The sequence below is a fragment of the Hemiscyllium ocellatum genome, chromosome 15 (assembly GCF_020745735.1).
Source record: "Hemiscyllium ocellatum isolate sHemOce1 chromosome 15, sHemOce1.pat.X.cur, whole genome shotgun sequence".
Lineage (NCBI taxonomy): Eukaryota > Metazoa > Chordata > Chondrichthyes > Orectolobiformes > Hemiscylliidae > Hemiscyllium > Hemiscyllium ocellatum.
The window spans coordinates 69,657,487-69,677,917 of NC_083415.1; the positions used below are offsets into that span (position 1 = coordinate 69,657,487).

Here is a 20,431-nt window from a genome sequence, read left to right on the forward strand (position 1 = left end):
GAGCAGTAGATGTGATCTATATGGATTTAAGTAAGGCGTTCAACAAGGTTCCCCATGGGAGGTTGATTAGCAAGGTTAGACCTCACGGAATACAAGGAGAACTAGCCATTTGGATACAGAACAGGCTCAAAGGTAGAAGACAGAGGTTGGTGGTGGAGGGTTGTTTTTTACTGGAGGCCTGTGAGCAGAGGTGTGCCACAAAGATCAGTACTGGGACCTCTACTTTTTGTCATTCACATAAATGATTTGGATGTGAGCATAAAAGGTACAGTTAATAAGCTTGCAGATGACACCAAAATTGGAGATGGAGTGGACAGCAAAGAGGGTTACCTCAGATTACAACAGGATCTGGACGAGATGGGCCAATGGGCTGAGAGGTGACAGATGGAGTTTAATTCAGATAAATGCGAGGTGCTGCATTTTGGGAAAGTAAATCTTAGCAGGACTTGTACACTTAATGGTAAGGTCCTAGGGAGTGTTGCTGAACAAAGAGACCTTGGAGTGCAGGCTCATAGCTCCTTCAAAGTGGAATGGCAGGTAGATAGGGTAGTGAAGAGGGCGTATTGTATGCTTTCCTTTATTGATCAGAGTATTGAGTACAGGAGTTGCGAGGTCATGTTGCAGCTGTACAGGACATTGGTTAGGCCACTGTTGGAATATTGTGTGCAATTCTGGTCTCCTTCCTATCAGAAAGATGTTGTGAAACTTGAAAGGGTTCAGAAAAGATTTACAAAGACGTTGCCAGTGTTGGAGGATTTGAGCTGTAGGGAGATGCTGAACAGGCTAGAGCTGTTTTCCCTGAAGCGTCGGAGGCTGAGGGGTGACCTTATAAATGTTTACAAAATTATGAGGGGCATGGATAGGGTAAACAGGCAAAGTCTTTTCCCTGGGGTCAGGGAGTCCAGAACTAGAGGGCATAGGTTTAGAGTAAGATGGGAAAGATATAAAAGAGACCTAGGGGCAACTTTTTTACACAGAGAGTGGTACGTGTATGGAATGAGCTGCCAGAGGAAGTGGTGGAGGCTGATACAATTGCAATATTTAAGAGGCATTTGGATGGATATATGAATAGGAAGGGTTTGGAGGGATATGGGCCGGGTGCTGGTAGGTGGGACTAGATTGGGTTGGGATATCTGGTCGGCATGGTTGTGTTGGACCGAAGGGTCTGTTTCCATGCTGTACATCTCTATGACTCTATGGTATGACAGTAACTAGTGGTTACAATTTCAAGACTGTCAGCAAGCAAGCTAGGAGTGAAATGAGGAGAAACATCTTAACTCAGACAGTTGTTAGGATTTGGAAAGTGCTGTCTGGGAGAGTGATGGAAATGGATTCTATAGGAGGGTTCAAAAGAAAGCTGGATATATAAATTGAAAGCAATGAAGTTGGAGCTACAGAAATAGGGTTGGAGAGTGAGACTAGCTGGGCAGTTCTTTTGGGAGCTGAAACAGACACGATGGGTTGAATGGTCTACCGCTGTATTGTAAATTCCTTTTTTTTGTTTTAAGAGCATTTCCTGTGCTTTTAAACCTCAATAACTCTATGAGAAACGCTTCGAGTCCAATATGACTCTTCTTCAGAACCTCTGAAGAAGTCATATCAGCGTCGAAAAGTTAATTCTGTTTTTTCTGTCCGTGATGGTGTTAGAGCTACTGAGTTTCTTCAACATTTGTTCGTTTGTTTTATAATGATTTTATGTTTAATGGCGGTTACATTACCCAAGATTCTCCACGTTGAGGGCTATCCCGACCTCCTGAACAGAACAGCAGTGCGCAGGCGTCAAACCCAGACGGAGAAGAGCATGCGCGGAGTTAGTCTGGTTGGTGTGGAGTCGTTTCTTTCTCAGCTTCAGATGGATTAGAATTCGACGGGATGATGGAAGTATTGGACTCAACAGCTGCTCAAAGACGCTTGTAAACACATTGAGTATGTGACAAATTCAACATGAAGTTCTGATGTTACAGTTTGACTTCGCTTCCAGTTTTTAGAGGTCGGCTTGCGATCACCATCTTGAGTGGGGACGGGGAGCTGTAGAGCGCATGTGCGGTGGGTGTTTTTAACTGGAGCATGTTTGAGGGGGAAGGAAGCAAAGAACTGCAGATGCTGGAAATCAGAAACAAAAACAGAAATTACTGCCAAAACTCAGCAGATCTGCCAGGATTACTGGACTCGAAATGTTAACTCTGCTTTCTCTGCACAGATGCTGCCAGAACTGCTCAATTTTCCCAGTAATTTCTGTTTTTGTTGTGTTAATTGTTTCCCACTCCTCAGTGTCTTCCAAATACGTAGGACCGAGACCATGAATATTGTAGCGACGATCCCGATAAATTGCTGGGATTAAATTAAGAAGTTTGGCAGAGGCTGATATGGCACAGGATCTGTGCTGCGAAGACTAACATTCACAGCGATGCTGTGACTGCTTCATTTTTCATTGTGGCCTCAATGAGAGAGAACTTTTTCACACAAAGGTTGGTGCTTGTGTGGAATGAGTTGCCAGAGAAGGTGGTAGAGTTGGGTAAAGTTACCATGTTTAAAAGGCTACAGGATGGGTATCTGAATAGGAAGGATTTAGAGGAATACAGGAGTTGGACTGAAGGGTCTGTTTCCATACTGTAAATGACTTGGAAATTATGCCTTGGGCAGACTCTTGCTCCCAATGTAGAGTGACCAAGCCATTGCTAGGTTATTGTTATAGTTGAACTTAGTCAGTCTGTTAAAGTATGGTCAGAGTGGCATCAGGCCCAGGGAGGATAGTCAACATGGCTTTGTGCATGGAAAATCATGTCTCACAAACTTGATTGAATTTTTTGAGGAAGTAACAGGGAGGATTGATGAGGGCATAGCGGTAGATGTGATCTATATGGACTTCAGTAAGGCGATCAACAAGGTTCCCCATGGGATAATGTTTAGCAAAGTTAGAGCTCATGAAATACAGGGAGAACTAGTCATTTAGATACAGAACTGGCTTAATGGGAGAAGAGAGAGGATGGTGGTGGGGGTTGTTTTTCAGACTGGAGGCCTGTGACCAGTGGAGTGCCACAAGGATTGGTGCTGGGTCCACTACTTTTCATTTACATAAATGATTTGGATGTGAGCATAAGAGATATAGTAACTTTGCAGATGACACCAAAATTGGAGGTGTAGTGGACAGCGAAGAAGATTATCTCAGATTACAACGGGATCTTGATCAAATAGGTCAGTGGGCTGACAAGTGGCAGATGGAGTTTAATTTAGATAAATGCGAGGTGCTGCATCTTGGGAAAGCAAATCTTAGCAGGACTTGTATACTTAATTGTAAGGTCCTAGGGAGTGTTGCTGAACAAAGAGGCCTTGGAGTGCAGGTTCGTACCTCCTTGAAAGTTGAGTACCAGATAGATAGGATAATGAAGAAAGTGTTTGGTGTGCTTTTCTTTATTGGTCAGGGTATTGAGTACAGGAGTTGGGAGGTCATGTTGTGGCTGTACAAGACATTAGTTAGGCCTCTGTTGGAATATTGCGTGCAGTCTTGGTCGTCTTCCTTTCGGAAGGATGTTGTGAAATTTGAAAGTGCTCAGAAAAGATTTACAAGGACGTTGCCAGGGTTGGAGGATTTGAGCTATAGGGAGAGGTTGAATAGGGTAGGGCTGTTTTCCCTGGAGTGTTGGAGGCTGAGAGGTGACCTTATCAAGGTTTACAAAATCATGAGGGGCATGGACAGGATAAATAGACAGTCTTTTCCCGAGGTGGAGGAGTCCAAACCTAGAGGGCATAGATCTAGGGTGAGAGGGGAAAGATATAAAAGAAACCTAAGGGGCAGTTTTTTCACGCAGAGAGTGGTACGTGTATGGAATGAGCTGCCAGAGGAAGTGGTGGAGGCTAGTACAATTACAACATTTAAAAGGCACCTGGATGGGTATATGAATAGGAAGGGTTTGGAGAGATATGGGCCAGGTGTTGGCAGGTGGGACTAGATTGGGTTGGGATATCTGGCCGGCATGGATAAGTTTGACCGGAAGGTCTGTTTCCATGCTATACATCTCCATGACTCTATTAACTGGCAAAGGTTCGCAATTGATAGCTCCTGAGAAAGTAACCGTCATGGAGTCATACAGCATGAAAACAGACCCTTCGTCCAACCAGTCCGTGCCAAACACAATCCCAAACTAAACTAGTCCCACCTGCCTGCTCCTGGCCCATATTTCTCCTTATTCATGTATCTATCCAAATGTCTTTTAAATATTTCCAACTGTACCTGCATCTAACACTGCTTCTGGTAGTTCATTCCACACATGAACTACTGTGTGTAAAAATGTGGATTGTGTCCTCTTTAAATCTATCTTCTCTCACCTTAAAAAAATATGCGTTTTAGTTCTGAACTGTCCCAACTTTGGGAAAAGATCTTTGCTGTTCACCTTATTCATGCCCCTCATGATTTTATAAACCACTGTAAGGTCACCCCTCAACCTCAGTGAAAAATGCCCAGTCTGTTTTTATAACTCCAATCCTCCTTTCCTGGTAGCATCCTGGAATTTTTCTGGAACTTTCCTGAACCCTCATCAATTTAGTAATATCCTCCTTGTAACACAGTGACCAGAACTGTACACACTAGTACAGAAGAGTACTAGTTTAACCTCAACATGATGTCCCAATTCCTAAACTCAAGAGTCTGTGCAGTGAAGGCAGGCATGCTAAACACTTTCTTAACCATGTCTACATGATACAAATTTCCAATAATAATTATGTACATGAACCCCTAGGTCTCTCTGTACTACAACACTACCTAGTGCCCTACCATTAATTGTACAAATCTTTACTTGGTTTGTTTTAACAACATGTAGTAGTTCACATTTATCCAAATTAAACTCCATCTACTACTCTTCAGCCCATTAATCCAGCTGATCAAGATCTGTTTGTAACATAGATAATCATCTTCACTGTCCACTATACCACCAATGTTGGTGTCATAATTAATATAAATGACAGACAAAAGCAGATCCAGAACCGATCCTTATGGAATACGCTAGTCACAGGCCTCCAGTCCGAAAAGCAACTCTCCACCAACCCCGCCCTGTGTCTCCTACTGTCAAGCCAATTTTGTATCCAGTTGGTAAGTTTATTAGATTAGATTCTCTACAATGTGGAAACGGGCCCTTCGGCCCAACAAGTCCACACTGGCCTCTGGAGAGTCACCTACCCAGACCCATTTCCTGCACCTAACACTATGGGCAATTTAGCATGGCCAGTTCACCCGACCTACATATCTTTGGACTGTGGGAGGAAACCAGAGCACCCGGAGGAAATCCATGCAGACACAGGGAGAATGTACAACCTCCACACAGACAGTCACTCGAGGCTGGAATCAAACCTGGGACCCTGGTGCTGTGAGGCAGCAGTGCTAATCACTGAGCCACCATAGTTCACCCTGAATCCCATGTGATTTAACCTTACTAATTAGTCTACAGTCGTAAAGTGTTTCGCTAAGTCCAAGTAGAAAATGTCCACCATTCTGCCTTCAATCGTTTTACCTTTGAGGTCCAGAAATTATTGACAAAACCCAACAACAGAGAAGGAAGTGAATTCAGCTGTCCAGATCATGTTACCTCCTGGGATGACCCTCTCCATGTCTCGAAAAGATCTGCTGGTCTCTTCAGGTACATGAAGACCTACCATGGAAACTCTTAAATCTGAGAAGACACCATTCTCAATTGAGGGACTGCTGAAAACGACAAGGGACAATGTGCATCTGAGAGCATGCATGGTCATTGTGAGGGAGGAGAGAAATTTGCAAATCTCTATCCTGCATTGGAAACGGATTTTGGGAACTCCCTTTACAGAGGCTTAAAGCATTCACAGATAGCAAATTCAAGCAATGAGAGATATTTGTATCTCCTGAATTTCTGTCTTGCATTGTTTGTGGTGAATGTTGTAAACTTATTTTACAGGATATTAGAAGAGGATTTGCAGATAGGAAGCTCAAACTGAACATCATAACAAAATCTGATAGAATCACTCGATTCATCAAGGCCTGAATATTATCTGAATGTGGAAGGTAAAAGATTTTTCTATCTGTGGGCATCATTTTCAGGTTTGAATGGAAACACCTGAAGTTTGAAACTCTTGAGAGATCACATCTGGTGAATTGTGGACAACAACTCAAAGGAGGGAACTAATACCTTGGAGGGAGTGTTCATTGATCTCCATCTTTGAGCATAATCATTGAGTACCACACCAATGTTGTGTCCTGCATATAATTTATTCCTCATATCCTCATACTTTAGTGACAGAAAGGGAGAGGTGTATACCATTGGGCAAGAGTTACAGCTGGGGGAAAGGCAATTACAATGCGATTAGGCAAGATTTAAGAAGCATGGGATGGGGAAGGAAACTGCAGGGGATGGGCCCATTAGAAATGTAGAGCTTATTCAAGGAAAAGCTCCTGTGTGTTCTAGATAAGTATACCTGTCAGGCAGGGAGGAAGCTGTAGAGTGTGGGAACCATGGTTTACGAAAGAAGTGGAATCTCTGGTCAAGAGGAAGAAGAAGGCTTATGTTAGGATGAGGTGTGAAGGCTCAGTTAGGGTGCTTGAGGGTTACAAGGTAGCCAGGAAAGACCTAAAAAGAGAGCTCAGAAGAGCCAGGAGGAGACATGAGAAGTTGTTGGCGGATAAGAACAGGGTAAACCCTAAGGCTTTCTATAGTTACTTAAGAAATAAAAGAATGACAAGAGTAAGATTAGGGCCAATCAAGGATAGTAGTGGGAAGTTGTGTGTGGAATCGGAGAAGATAGGGGAAGCACTAAATGAATATTTTTCAACAGTATTCACTCTAGCAAACGACAATGTTGTCAAGGAGAATGCTGAGATACAGGCTACTAGACTAGGTGTGTTGAGGTTCACAAGGAAGAGGTATTAGGAATCCTGCAGAATGTGAAAATAGATAAGTCCCCTGGGGCGAATGGGATTTATCCTAGGATCCTCTGGGAAACCAGGGAGGAGATTGCCGAGTCTTTGGCATTGATCTTTAAATCGTCATTGTCTACAGGAATAGTGCCAGAACACTGGAGGATAGCAAGTGTGGTTTCCCTGTTCAAGAAGGGGAGTAGAGACACCCCAGGTAATTATAGACCAGTGAGCCTTACTTCAGTTGTTGGAAAAGGTTATAAGAGATAGGATTTATAATCATGTAGAACAGAGTAATTTGATTAGGGATAGTCTGCATGGTTTTGTGAAGGGTAGGTCATGCCTCATAAACCTTTATTGAGTTCTTTGAGAAGGTGACCAGACAGGTGGATGAGAGTAAACCAGTTGATGTGGTGTATATGGATTTCAGCAAGGCGTTCGATAAGGTTCCCCACAGTAGGCTATTGTACAAAATGCGGAGGAATGGGATTGTGGGAGATATAGGAGTTTGGATCAGTAAGAGGCTTGCTGAAAGAAGACAGAGGGTGGTGGTTGATGGGAAATGTTCATCCTGAAGTCCAGTTACCAGTGGTGTACCGCAAGGGTCGGTGTTGGGTCCACTGCTGTTTGTCATTTTTATAAACGACCTGGATGCGGGCGTAGAAGGGTGGATTAGTAAATTTGCAGACAACACTAAGGTCGGTGGAGTTGTGGATAGTGACAAAGGATGTTGTAGGTTACAGAGAGACATAGATAAGCTGCAGAGCTGGGCTGAGAGGTGGCAAATGGAGTTTAATGCGGACAAGTGTGAGGTGATTCACTTTGTTCGGAGTAACTGGAATGCAAAGTTCTAGACTAATGGTAAGATTCTTGGTAGTGTAGATGAGGAAAGAGATCTCGGTGTCCAGGTGCACACATCCTTGAAAGTTGCCACCTAGGTTGACAGGGTTGTTAAGAAGGCATACAGTGTTTTAGCTTTTATTAATAGAGGTATCGAGTTCTGGAACCTTGAGTTCATGCTACAGCTGCACAAAACTCTGGTGCGGCCGCACTTGGAGTATTGTGTACAGTTCTGGTCACCGCATTATAAGAAGGATGTGGAAGCTTTGGAAAGGATGCAGAGGAGATTTACTAGGATGTTGCCTGGTTTGGAGGAAAGGTCTTACGAGGAAAGGCTGAGGGACTTGAGGCTTTTTTCGTTAGAAGAAGGTTGAGAGGTGACTTAATAGAGACATATAAGATAATCAGAGGGTTAGATAGGGTGGACAGGGAGAATCTTTTTCCAAGTATGGTGATGGCGAGCACAAGGGGGCATAGCTTTAAATTGAGGGGTGATAGATATAGGACAGGTGTCAGAGGTAGTTTCTTTACTCAGAGTAGTAAGGGTATGGAATGCTTTGTCTGCAACGGTAGTAGAATCACCAACTTTAAGTACATTTAAGTTGTCATTGGACAGGCATGTGGATGTACATGGAATAGTGTAGGTTAGATGGGCTTCAGATTGGTATGACAGGTCAGCGCAACACCAAGGGCCGAAGGGCCTGTACTGCACTATAATGTTCTATGTCCCTCCTGTTCCTCCTTTAATGGTCAGCCATTGTGAACAGATTTTCTTTATCTACCATGTGGATGTCTTCCAAAATTTATGCACATCGCCGAGAAGTGCCTTTAGTCTCTTTTACTCCGTTAATAGCAACCCTTTTCTTCAACACCAGCTTGCAAAGATCCTCATTCTTTTCTGAACCTGGTAAATTTCTTCTGCAGCTTCTCAAGGACCTTCAAATCCTTCATAATGTGTGGTTATTATTGGTTTGCAGAGACCCAAATGCACTGTGTTTGTATGGTATGATGTAATCACGTATCGACAGCTGTACCAGAATGTTCCCTTGTATTCCGAGTATTTGCTGAAATGTGAGATTTTACTTTGACTCTGATATCAGTGTCTCCGATATATTTTTAATTGCTGGGTCCAATGGGAGATTTTCACTTTGAAAGCAATGAGGTTGTTGCAGTGGTGTGCATTTAGTGCTTCTTTATCTGTCAGAGATTCCATTGTTCTAGGGTTGAAATAACTACTTTACTGTGGATCTAAGTCCGTATACATGGATTCTCGGTTTCACCTCCGCGCTCCGTTTGGTTTAGCTTCCTCTCCCTTTCCCTATCTCTCCCTCAACTTTGATGGTTTGCACTGCCTTTAACAGACTTTGCAACGTGAATAATTCAATTGGAAACATGGGTGACTTACTGCTGGTGGTGGTTAATAGATGGAAAAAAACATGCAGGTGATTTGGTGATGGGGAATAAAATGTTCAGTTGTATGTAAGAGCACTTCTGGATACATCTTGTAAAAAAATAACAAACAGGCCAATTAAAAGCCTCTTTGCATCTGGGTGTTCAAGGTTACAGAGATTGGTTCCTCTCATTTGAGTGAGTGAAATCACTGGAGTTGTGCAGAAGTTTGTAAGCTTGAGTACTATGAGAAGTTTTGATCACCACTGTATAGGAAAGATATGATTGCACTTGGGGGTTGCGAAAGAAATTCACTAGGGTGGAACGTTTCAGCTATGAAGAGAGGCTGGATTAGCTTGGGTTATTTTCTTTGGAGCAGAGAAGGTTGAAGGTGAGACCTGATAGATATATATATGTTTATGAGGAATGTGGACAAGTTGAATAGAAAGCAGTTGTTCCTTTTCTTGAAGTGTCAGTAACAAAGGGGCATAATTTTAATGTGAAAGGCAAGAGGTTTAGTGGGGCTTTGAGAAAAATTTTTTCATCTAATGCACTACATGGGAGGGTTGTTGAGGTGGGAGACCTCACAATCTTTAAAAGATGCGTGGATAGGCAAGTGGAACTAGCACAGTAGTGTTGGTACAGGCTTGATGAGCTGTAAGGTCTCTTCCGTACTGTATAATTCTATAATTATAAAATAGAATTCACTCATCGTGCCAACGCCAGCTCTGTGCAAGAGCTAATTGTCTCATTCTGTTGCCATATTAGTTCAGTTTTATTTTCTCTTTAGAGGTTTCTTCAATTCCGTTTTGAAAGTCTTTGTTATATCAGTTCAAGCTTGAGTGGAAGTGAAGTTCCTGTGTTTAACGTCGAGTTTGGAACCAAGTCAGGCCCAGCAATTCCCAATGTAAAATTGTCAACGTGAGATAGATTCTAAGGTACATTGGGTTTATAAACACTGTCTACTTAATGTGAAGAATGTTGTGAAACCTGAAAGTGTTCAGAAAAGATTTACAAGGATGTTGCCAGGTTTGGAGGATTTGAGCTAAAGGGAGAGGCTGAATAGGCTGGGGCTGTTTTCCCTGGAGTGTCGGAGGCTGAGGGATGACTTTATAGAGGTTTATAAAATTGAGGGGCATGGATAGGATAAATAGGCAAAGTCTTTTCCCTGGGCTGGGGGTGTCCAATACTAGAGGAGCGTAGGTTTATGATGAGAGGGAAAAGAGACCTAAAGGGCAAAGTTTTCACACAGAGGGTGATGCATGTATGGAATGAGCTGCCAGAGGAAGTGGTGGAGGCTAGTAGAATTGCAGCGTTTAAAACATGGATGGGTATATGAGTAGGAAGGGTTTAGAGAGATGTGGGCCGAGTGCTGGCAAATGGAACTAGATTAGGTTAGGATACCTGAGCCGGCTTGGATGAGTTGCACTGAAGGGTCTGTTTCCATGCTGTACATACCTATAAGTCTATGACTCCTTACCTAGCAGTTTGTGAGGGCACTTTCACCATGTAGACTATGGTAGTTCAAGGAGGACAGACAACTAGGGATTGGCAATATGCGAAGGCCTTATATTCTCTGACAGTCCCCTTCACTATCTGCTACTCCACCAATCTTTGTGTAACTCCACTCATCAAGTTAACAGTGACCTTCTGAAGAGCATCCAGATCTGCCCTATTCCTGTAAACTACATTTCTCATGGCTAATCCACCTAATCTGCACATCCCTGGATACTATGGGCAATTTAGCATGGCCAATCCACCTAATCTGCACATCTTTGAACTATGAGAAGAAATCAGAGCTCCTAAAGGAAACCTACGCAGACACTGGGCAAACTCCACACCGACAATCTCCCAAGGGTGGAATTGAACTCAGGTTCCTGGTGCAGTGAGACATCAGTGCTAATCACTGAGCCACAATGCCACCCCATATATTTTTCCTCATCAGACATTCTATTCATTCAAGCAAATTAAGCAAACCTCCATGCAACATCTCCATGTACATCCTTCCTTAAGTAAGGAGACCATTACTGCCGACAGGACTTCAATCTGTACAGCATGGAAACAGACCCTTCTGTTCGACCTGTTCGCACCAACCAGATATCCTAAACTGATCTAGTCACATTTGGCCAATATCCCTCCAAACGGCTCCTATTCATATACCCATCCAGAAGCTTTTTAAGTGTTGTAACTGTACCAGCCCCCACCACTTTCTCTGCAGCTCATTCCATAAATGCACCAACCTCTGCATGAAAACATTACCCCTTAGGTCCCCTTTAAATCTTTGCCCTCACACCTTAAAGCTACACCCTCTAGTTTTGGATTCTGCTATCCAGGGATATCTATGTCCCTCGTGACTTTATAAACTTGTATAAAGTCGCCCCTCAACTTTTGACACTCCAAGGAAAACAGCTGCAGCCTATTCAGCCTCTCCCTATAGCTCAAACTCTCCAATCCTGGCAACATCCTTTTATATCTTTTCTGAACCCTTTCAAGTTTCACAACATCCTTCCTAAAGCAGGGGAATTCTGTATGATTCTATGTGGTCTCACTAATGGCTGTATAATTGAAGCATTAACTCCTTACATTTGTGTTCAATTCCTCTTATAATAAACATCAACATTCCATTAACCCTTTTAATCACTTCTATATCTATCTACTAATCTTTTGTGCTTAAAATTTTCTTAAAATTTTCTAGATCACTCTGTATCTACAAATCCTGCAGTTATTCTTTATTTGAAATATATGCACCTTTGCATCCTTCTCAACACAGTGAACTTCACATTTTCCTACATTATATTCAATCGGTCAGATTTTTGCCAAGTCACTAAATCTACTTATAATTGTACTGCATCCTGAAAGCACACTTGTTTGCTAGCTTTGTGAGATCTGTAAACTTAGCCACTTTACCTTCATTGTCCTCATCCACACCATTGACATAAATTATAAAGGTTTGAGGGCCAGTACAAGCCCTTGCTGGACCCCACACATCAAATTGCACCAATATATAAAACAACTATTAATGTCCACACTCCATTTACTGCCAGTCAGCTAATCTTATACCCATGCTAAAATGTTACCCCCAACCCCATACTAAAGCCTCCTTCTTTGCAGGTTAACCTTTCATGTGTCACTTTATCTAATACCTCCTGTAAGTCCAAATAGAGAATGTCAACGGGCTCCTGTTTATTTACAGAGCAAGCTATTAGAGTCATAGAGATGTACAACAAAAAACAGACCCTTCGGTCCAACTCGTCCATGCTGGTCCAGGTATTCTAACCTAATCTGCCCTATTTGCCAGCACTTGGCCCATGTCTCTCTCAACCCTTCCTGTTCATATACCCATCCACTTTTTAAATGCTGCAATTGTACCAGCCTCCACCACTTCCTCTGGCAGCTCATTTCATACGTGCACCTCTGCGTGAAAAAGTTGCCCTTTAGATGCTTTCTATATCTTTCCTCTTTCATCCTAAACCTATGCTCCTCTTGTATTGGACACCCCCACCCCAGAGAAAAGACGTTGTCTATTTATCCTCTCCATACCCTTCATGATTTTATAAACCTCTATAAGATTCATCCCTCAGCGTCCGATGCTCCAGGGAAAACAGTCCCAGCCTATTCAGCGTCTCCCATTAGCTCAAATCCTCTAATCCTGGCAACATCCTTGAAAATCTATTTTGAACCCTTTCAGGTTTCACAACCTTCTGATAGGAAGGAAACCATAATTACATGTTGGTTTATTTTGCTATATCTTCATTAATCTTGGTATATTTTGATTAATTTTGGTATGGCTTGGTTAATTTGGAGTTTATTGGGTTAATTTTGGTATAATTTGGTTTATTTTGATTAGTATAGTTTGCTATATTTTGGTTAATTTGGTGTATTTAGGTTTATTTTTGTATACTTTGGGTATTTTTTGAGAAAATACAGTTTAGTTTGGGGCTGTGTGAGATGTATTTGGGTATATTTTGATTTAAGTGAGTTCAGTCTGGGGTGTTCCTACGAAGAAATCCAATAAATTAATTAGGCATGATTTACATCTCTCAAAATCACAGTTATTACTACCTCAACCATCGATTCCAACACAGAGCAAGCTAACTGGCCTATAGGTTCACGTTTACTGCAACCCTCCCTTCTTGAATAAGAGGTTATATTTGCTACTTTCCAGATGATAGAACTATGAAAATGAACCAATTTTGAAAAATCAAAGACAACATAGCTTCAACAACTGTAGAAATAATGTTCTAAAAGCAATGTTCTTTTACATTAAGTAGACAGTGTTTATAAACCCAACGTACCTTAGAATCTATCTCACTTTGACAATTTTACATTGGGAATTGCTGGGCCTGACTTGGTTCCAAACTCGACGTTAAACACAGCAACTTCACCTGCACTCAAGCTTGAACTGATGTAACAAAGACTTTCAGAAGGGAATTGACGAAACATCGAAAGAGAAAACAAAACCGAACTAATATGGTAATAGAATGAGAAAATTAGCTCTTGTACAGAGCTGGCGTTGGCACGATGAGTGAAGTAACCTCCTTCTATTTTGTAATTATAGAATTGTATAGTACAGAAGAGACTTTCCAGCTCATCAAGCTTGTACCAACACTACTGTGCTAGTTCCACTTACCTATCCACACTTCTTTTAAAGAGTGTGAGGTTTCCTACCTCAACAATCCTCCCATGTAGTGCATTTGATGAAAAAGATTTTTCTCAAAGCCCCTCTAAATCTCTTGCCTTTCACATTAAAATTATGCCCCTTTGTTATTGACCCTTCAAGAAAAGGAACAACTGCTTTCTATTCAACTTGTCCACAGACTTACAAGATTTTCTTTTCAATGGTGGTGTGACAGCACGATTATATGTCCAAATGAACAACAATAATTTGTGTTCATCACACCTTTCATGTAATGCATTTGTATTTCACAGTTGAGGGTTATGAAAAGGCAGATAAGTGGCATTGAGGATTAGCAGATCAAACATGATCTCATTGATCATATAAAGGAACATATATAGTTTTAAGTGAGTGGGCAAAGGTCTGACGGATGGAATACAATGTTAATAAATGTAAAGTCATCCAGTTTGGTCGGAATAACAGTAAAAAGGACTATTACTTGAATGGTAAAAAGTTGCAACATGGCTGCTGTGTAGAGGACCTGGATGTCCTTGTGCATGAATCACAGAAGGTTGATCTGCAGATGCAACATGTAATTAAGAAGGGACATGGCATTTTGTCCTTCATTGCTCAAGGGATTGAGTTTAAAAGCATGGAGATTGTGTTGCAGCTGGGTGCTGGTGAGGCCACACCTGGAGTACTGTGTGCTGTTTTGGTCTCCTTACTTGAGAAAGGATATACTGGCAGTAGAGGAGGTTCAGCGGAGGTTCACTAGGTTGATTCCAGAGTTGAGAGTGTTGACCTATGAGGAGAGAACTGAATAGATTGGGATTATATTCCTTGTAATTTAGAAGAATGAGGGGCTCTTAAAGAAACATAAAATTATGAAGGGAATACATGTGATTAAAAATAGGATGTTTCCACTGGTTGGTGAAACTAGGACAAGAGGGCTTAGGCTCAAAATTAGGGGGAGCAGATTTAGGACTGAATGGAGAAGGAACTTCTTCACCAGAGGGTTGTAAATCTATGGAATTCCTTGCCGAGTGAAGTAGTTGAGGCTTTATCAGTAAATGCTTCCAAAGCTAAGATCAAATTTTTGAACAATAAAGGAACTAAGGGAGGTGAGAGGGTGGATAAGTTGAGCTGAGGGCATGAAAAGATCAGCCATGACTTTATTGAATGACCGAGAAGGCTGAAAAGTCCAGATGGTCTACTCCTGCTCCTAGTTCTTATGTTCTTGTGAGGGATACAAATGCTTAGGAATCGGACAATAGGTTTAGACAGTGGATTTGGATCGGCTCAGGCTTGGAGGGCTGAAGGGCCTGTTCATTGGCTGTATATTTTCTTTGTTCTTTGGTGGAACAGACTCCAGGCTGAGTGCTCTACTTCTGCTCCAATGTTTTACAGCCTTATTAAGATTTGACATAGAGCCATATAAGTAGATAGCAGTGTAGGTAAGCAAAAGCTTGATTAAACAGGTTTATAGGGAAAGATGAGGTGAAAGACACTTTGTGTGCAAATTCCAGAGCTTGTGATTTTGACAGCTAAATGGTAGGAATATTTAAAATCTGCTGTGGGAACTAGATGAGCAGGCAGCAAATATTTTTGAGTGTTAAGAGGTTGGAGGTAATTACAGAGCTGGAGATGATCAGACATGAAGGCAAGGAAGGATGAGAGTTTTAAACTTTCTAACCTGGAGCCTATATCGGTCAGTGAACAGAACTTAGTACAATAAGCACTTGGTCAGCAGAGGTTTTTAAGATTAGGGACAAGTTCAGTATGCCACCCTGTAAATTACAGGGTTCATTCAGCTCAATTTTGCAAATTGTTTTGTGTTTTGTGCATGCTTGCTCACTTTTTTTTGTTTTCTTAAATTGATTTCACAGGCTACTAGAGGACTTCCAATAGGGAAATTGGAAACAAACATCACATCAAGATTATGGAGTCGCTCAATTCACCAGGACCTGAATATCATCAGATTTTGAATATGGAAGTGAAAAGTGCAGTCCATAGTGAGGAGAAACCATGGGACTGTGATGTCTGTGGAAAGCGATTTAGGTACCCATCTCAGCTGGTAACTCACCACCGCACTCACACTGAAGAGAGACCATTCATTTGCTCTGAGTGTGGTGAAGAATTTTCTGATTCTTCTAACCTGCTGCAACACCAGCGAGCTCATGCTGATGAAAGACCTTTTAAATGCCAAGAATGTGAAAAGTGCTTTAAAACTTTCAGAAGTTTAAAGTGCCATCAACGTGTTCACACTGCTGAGAAACCGTTCAGGTGCTCTCACTGTGGGTTAGTGTTCAGGAATTCATCTAATCTGAATAGACATGAACGCAGCCACACTGGGGAGATGCCATTCACTTGCACCAAGTGTGGGAAGGGATTCTCTCAGTCATCCAGACTGCTGACACACCAACGAGTTCATACTAGGGTGAAACAATTGAACTGTCTTGAGTGTGGGAAGGAATTCACCGAGTTCTCCAGCTTGCTGAGTCACCAGCGAGTTCATGCCAGGGAAAGACTATTTATTTGTTCCAAGTGTGGAAAGGAATTCATTCACTCATCCAACTTCCTGACAGACCAACGAGTTCACATTGGAGAGGGACCGTTTACATGCCCTGAGTGTGGAAAGGTATTCACTTTGTTAGCTACTCTCCTGACACATCAACATAAACACCCACCACCATTAACCTGCTCTGAATGTCAAAGAGATTTACTCAGCTGCCGTGCTGACGTGCCGGTGAATTCATAAGATTGTGCTGTTAATCACATCCAGGAATGACCCATGTTCATTGAGGTTTATTTCTGCTGATGTTAATACATTCTTACTCAGTTTTATGTTGTAGATAAAAGTCAAATAAATCAACTTTGTGTTAAACACTCCACTTATGTTTTTTATTTTCTGATGCAATTTAGACAATAGACAATAGGTGCAGGAGTAGGCCATTCAGCCCTTCGAGCCTGCACCGCCATTCAATATGATCATGGCTGATCATTCCTAATCAATATCCGCTTCCTGCCTTATCTCCATAACCCTTGATTCCACTATCTTTGAGAGCTCTATCCAATTCTTTCTTAAATGAATCCAGAGACTGGGCCTCCACTGTCCTCTGGGGCAGAGCATTCCACACAGCCACCACTCTCTGGGTGAAGAAGTTTCTCCTCATCTCTGTCCTAAATGGTCTACCCCGTATTTTTAAGCTGTGAACTCTGGTTCGGCACTCACCCGTCAGCGGAAACATGTTTCCTGCTGCCGGAATGTCCAATCCTTTCGTAATCTTATATGTCTCAATCAGATCCCCTCTCAGTCTTCTAAACTCAAGGGTATACAAGCCCAGTCGCTTCAGTCTTTCAGTGTAAGGTAATCCCTCCATTCCAGGAATTGACCTCGTGAACCTACACTGCACTCCCTCAATAGCCAGAATGTCTTTCCTCAAATTTGGAGACCAGAAGTGCACACAGTACTCCAGGTGTGGTCTCACCAGGGCCCTGTACAGCTGCAGAAGCACCCCTTTGCTTTTATACTCAATTCCTCTTGTTATGAAGGCCAGCATGCTATTAGCCTTCTTCACTACCTGCTGTACCTGCATGCTTGCCTTCATTGACTGGTGTACAAGAACACCCTGATCTCTCTGTACTGCCCCTTTACCTAAATTAATTCCATTGAGGTAGTAATCTGCCTTCCTGTTCTTGCCACCAAAGTGGATAACCATACATTTATCCACATTAAATTGCATCTGCCCACTCACCTAACTTGTCCATTCACCCTGTAATCTCCTAGCATCCTCATCACATTTCACCCTGCCACCCAGCTTTGTATCATCAGCAAATTTGCTAATGTTATTGCTGATACCATCTTCTATATCATTAACATATATTGTAAAAAGCTGCGGTCACAGCACGGATCCCTGCGGTACCCCACTGGTCACTGCCTGCCATTCCGAAATGGAGACGTTTATCACTACCCTTTGTTTCCTATCAGCCAAACAATTTTCAATCCAATCTAGTACTTTGCCCCCAATACCATGCGCCCTAAGTTTACTCACTAACCTCCTATGTGGAACTTTATCAAAAGCTTTCTGAAAGTCCAGGTACACTACATCTACTGGATCTCCCTCGTCCATCTTCAGAGTTACATCCTCAAAAAACTCCAGAAGATTAGTCAAGCATGATTTCCCCTTCATAAATCCATGCTGACTCTGTCCTATCCTGTTACTACTATCCAGATGTGCCGTAATCTCATCGTTTATAATAGACTCCAGCATCTTTCCCATTTAGTTACCATCACTCCTCTCTGAGTTCATCTCGTCCATTACCCTATGACTTTGGTTTGATATTTGTCGTCATTATCTACAGGAATAGTGCCAGGAGACTATAGGATAGCAAATGTTGTTCCCTTGTTCAAGAAGGGGAGTAGAGACGATGCTGGTAATTATCGAACAGTGAGCCTTATTTCAGTTTTGGGTAAAGTGGTTATCAGAGATAGGATTTATAATCATCTAGAAAGGAATAAGTTGATTAGGGATAGCAACACAGTTTTGTAAAAGGTAGGGTCGTGCCTCACAAACCTTATCGAGTTATTTGAGAAAGTAACCAAACAGGTGGCTGACAGTAAAGTCAGCTAATGGGATGTGTATGGATTTCAGTAAGGCATTTGATACAGTTCCCCATGGTAGGCTATTGCAGAAAATATGGAGGCATGGGATTGAGGGTGATTTAGCGGTTTGGATTAGAAATTGACTAGCTGAGAGAAGGCAGGGTGGTGGTTGATGGGAAATATTCATCCTGGAGTTCAGTTACTACTGAGGTACCACAAGGATCTGTTTTGTGGCCACTACTGCTTGTCATATTTATAAATTACCTAGATGAGGGCATAGAAAGATGAGTTAATAAATTTGCAAATGATACTAAGGTCGATGGAGTTGTGGATAGTGCTGAAGGATGTTGTAGGTTGCAGAGGGACGTAGATAAGCTGCAGAGCTGGGCTAAAAGGTGGCCAATGGATTCCAGTGCAGAAAAGTGTGAAGTGAAGCACTTTGGAAGGAGTAACAGGAATGCAGAGTACTGGGCTAATAATAAGATGCTTGGTAGTGTAGATGAGCAGGGAGATCTGTGTCTAGCTGCATAGATTCTTGAAAGTTGCCACCCAGGTTGACAGGGTTGTTAACAAGGCATTAGTTTTTTTTTGTTAGTGGTAGTGGGACTAAGTTTCTGAACCATGAGGTCATGCTGCAGCTGTACAAAACTGGTGCAGCCGTACTTGGAATACAGTTGCGTATAGTTCTGGTCATCGCCTTATAGGAAGGATGTGGAAGCTTTGGGAAATGTTCAAAGGAGATTTACCAGGATGTTGCCTGGTATGGGGGGAAGATCTTGAGGCCGCTTTTGTTAGAAGATGGTTGGGAGGTGACTTAATTGAGATATAAAAGATAATCAGATGGTTAGATAGGTTGGATGGTGAGAGCCTTTTTCCTCACATGGCGATGGCTAGCATGAGGGGACATAGCTTTAAATTGAGGGGTGATAGATACAGGATAAATGTCAGAGGTAGTTTCTTTACTCAGAGAGTAGTAGGGGTGAGGGACAGACTGTCTGCAACAGTAGTAGACTTGCCAACTTTAGAGCATTTAAATGGTCATTGGGTAGGCATATGGATGAGAATGGAATAGTGTAGATTAGATCGGCTTCAGATTGATTTCATAGGTTGGCACAACATCGAGGGCCGAAGGGCCTGTACTGTGCTGTAATGTTCTACATTCTATTCCCATTTAACTGCTGATCATCCAACATCCCCATCTTCACAGATGTTGTTAAGTCAGGTACTGTCGAGAGAGGAAGAGAACTTCTTCAAGGTAGGCATCCTTGGAAAAGGCTTCGCAGTAAAGTTGAAATTGACTAGGAGAACATGAGGACTGCAGATGCTGGAGATCAGAGTCAAGGGTGTGGTACTGGAAAAGCACAGCAGGTCAGGCAGCATCCGAGGAGCAGGAAAGTCGACATTTTGGGCATAAGCCCTTCATCAGGAATGTGTGAAGGACGTATGCCTGAAACGTCACTTCTACTGTTCCTTGGATGCTGCCTGACCTGCTGTGCTTTTCCAGCATCTCACTACTTAAGTCAGGTACTGTCCTGCTGTTTTTCAAATCTATATCAGCATTCCCCCTCTTGACAAACAAATCCTTGTCACCATCTAAACTACCTGTCAAAGAGATGGGAACCTGTGGGGTAAGCCAAACTGAAAGTGAAGTTCGTAACAGGAAGTCAAAAAGGTGAGAGGGAGACTCAAAATCAGGTGAAACAAAGTGGAGCATTAAATATGCTTTGAAAGAATTATGTCAAAAGGTCAAAATTAAGGGCACTTAACCTGAAAGCATGCAGCATTCACAAGGTCGATGACCTGAAGACAGGAATAGAGGAGTATGATCTGATTAATAGTAGAGAAATAAGACTGGGAACTAAATATTCAAGGAAACTTGACATTTAAGGACAGACAAGAAAGAAAGAGAGGTGAAATTGTGTTGATGCAAAGGGATGGATCAGTGCATTAGTAAGGGAGGAGCTTAGATTTATTATTTGGAATCTGGATAGAACTAAGAAACAGGAGAAATTGGAGTCACTCAAAAGCATCAATTAGTAATAGTAGTGTAGAAATGGTATTTAGCAGCAGATAACTCTGTAGCATGGGCAGCAGAGTTACAACGAAT

General features: G+C 42.2%; 1 protein-coding gene across 4 annotated transcripts; it reads left to right on the forward strand.

Annotated features, from left to right (window-relative positions):
* The first annotated feature begins 1,825 nt into the window (after nucleotides 1-1,825).
* LOC132822839 (gastrula zinc finger protein XlCGF7.1-like) lies at nucleotides 1,826-16,584 on the forward strand. 4 transcript variants are annotated; one of them, XM_060836210.1, is made up of 3 exons: nucleotides 1,826-1,926; nucleotides 5,922-6,028; nucleotides 15,608-16,584. In XM_060836210.1, exon 3 carries the CDS (start codon nucleotides 15,661-15,663, stop codon nucleotides 16,477-16,479), a length of 819 nt encoding a protein of 272 aa, XP_060692193.1. In that variant the 5' UTR covers nucleotides 1,826-1,926; nucleotides 5,922-6,028; nucleotides 15,608-15,660; the 3' UTR covers nucleotides 16,480-16,584. The 4 variants fall into 4 exon arrangements, with proteins under 4 accessions (XP_060692193.1, XP_060692196.1, XP_060692194.1 ...); XM_060836211.1 differs by having other exon boundaries at nucleotides 1,917-1,990; XM_060836212.1 differs by lacking the exon at nucleotides 1,826-1,926 and adding an exon at nucleotides 1,970-2,046.
* The last annotated feature ends 3,847 nt before the right edge of the window (nucleotides 16,585-20,431 follow it).

Bases quoted from the DNA above. Each gene is read 5' to 3' on its own strand.
- LOC132822839 (XM_060836210.1), top strand. From the start codon at position 15,661: ATGGAGTCGCTCAATTCACCAGGACCTGAATATCATCAGATTTTGAAT.